The 1,618-nt window shown below is 42.3% G+C and overlaps 1 protein-coding gene across 1 annotated transcript in view; it reads left to right on the top strand. All coding sequences in view use genetic code 11, as the record gives it.

Annotated features, from left to right (window-relative positions):
- Nucleotides 1-255: 255 nt before the first annotated feature.
- Nucleotides 256-1,618, top strand: part of EGR_10672 (hypothetical protein) — a gene marked incomplete at both ends in the record, with an annotated part of 1,955 nt that continues 592 nt past the window's right edge. Inside the window, 2 exons of the mRNA XM_024499921.1 lie at nucleotides 256-600; nucleotides 1,330-1,492. Coding sequence (XP_024345669.1) covers nucleotides 256-600; nucleotides 1,330-1,492 — 508 coding nt within the window. The remainder of the gene's footprint in view (nucleotides 601-1,329; nucleotides 1,493-1,618) is intronic.

Here is a 1,618-nt window from a genome sequence, read left to right on the forward strand (position 1 = left end):
GGACTAACTGACAATTACATTCAGCAGAAGGAAGAGAGATGCTGGTTGAGGAAAAGATGTCACTAAAGATCTGTAAAGGGAAGAAAACCTGACAGTAAAAATTCATCGTATGCCCAAAACTCCTATGGAACGTGATACTTGGTGCTTATTTCCTAATGTACAACAAAGCCGTTCTAAATTTCACCGAGGAAACCCTTCCCAAGCATCTAGTCACTGAGACCAACTCGGAGACTTTGCTACCGATAGGCGATGCAGATGACATTAGCAATGCCTTTTATTCAAGCTGCAGCCATTACCATGAACAATCTACGTGACATCCGAGCGCAAGTGAACCACAGTTCTGATGACGGGAGAAAGGAGCTCCATGAGCTCCTGCTTAGGTATGCGAACATCTTCCTATGGCAAGGTGAGAAATTGGGACGAAAAAATATCATCAAAAATATGATTGACACAGGCGAAGCTAGATCTATCTGGCCACCACGCAGACTTTTTCCACTACCTCTGCTAGAAGAAGCAAACCGTTGGGTTGAAGCCGTGAAATCACAAGACACTGAAACAGTTGCTACAAAGGGTCCACCACCGGTTGGATACGAATATGAGGTTTACGCGCTTATGGAAGACAGACAACCACCGGGTGGCAAAGTCGGAAGCAACTCATGAGTGGTGGCACCGGTGACTCGGCTAAAGAATAAGAGAGCTATGTACTACTTATTTGGCTGAGGAGCAGCCATTTTCCACCATCCAGGAGAACATATCTGTGTCCATACCTTCGTAAACCTGCACCCATTGCTCTCAATTTACTTTACACAATAAATAGAACAAAACCAAATCTGTCAGGGTGTTCTTAGAGTACGAGGGTAATGGAAGAGGAGATCTACAAGCCTCGTTCCTCAGTAAAGTGCATAAATAGTTAAAACCATCTTTTGCTGGGACATGGTTAAAAGGAAATTAGTAAAGGAAATTTGTTACCAATGTATTGGCACATGTTGGAAAACAATAGGCAATGTCATTTATTTGATAATAATCGTGACAATCCATAGGTTACATTTAAAATTTTGCTGGGTTGATGGAGTTGCGCCAGCACCATTCTTTTAAAGTGACGGAACGATCTTAAAATTAACAATCTGGCCGAAAGCCATGTTGATCATCACGACGCTTTGGGAGGACTCGAACTCCTTTTAAATCAGGTTAAGTCCAGATAAGAATATGATGACAGGTTCAAATAAGCAGCCGTCCCTGGTGGAAAAGGAACTGACTTCATTCTGTGCGTAGACTGATAGTAACTTTAGATGGAATGAATGTCAGTGCATTTTACCTAAAATAAAACAGTTTTTCACTGTTTGCAATCGCCTCTGTTTTCCTTACCCCTATTCTACTCACCCTCTTATTTTCATTAAGCTCTCATTTTCATTCTTATTTACAATACATTTTAAGCCAAACCCAATGCCACAAAGTGGCATTAATCCCAATACCAACATGACTGCCACAGTGGGTAGGATTTGACGACGTGATAGGAGTGTATGTTACCTAGGAGGGTGACAAGTGTCACCTCTTAGCCTGTTCATGCATATCTGACCACTAGCTGACAGCCACATAGTCAGAGAGGTCACTCTCGGAC

This window comes from Echinococcus granulosus, assembly GCF_000524195.1.
Source record: "Echinococcus granulosus chromosome Unknown EG_S00249, whole genome shotgun sequence".
NCBI lineage: Eukaryota > Metazoa > Platyhelminthes > Cestoda > Cyclophyllidea > Taeniidae > Echinococcus > Echinococcus granulosus.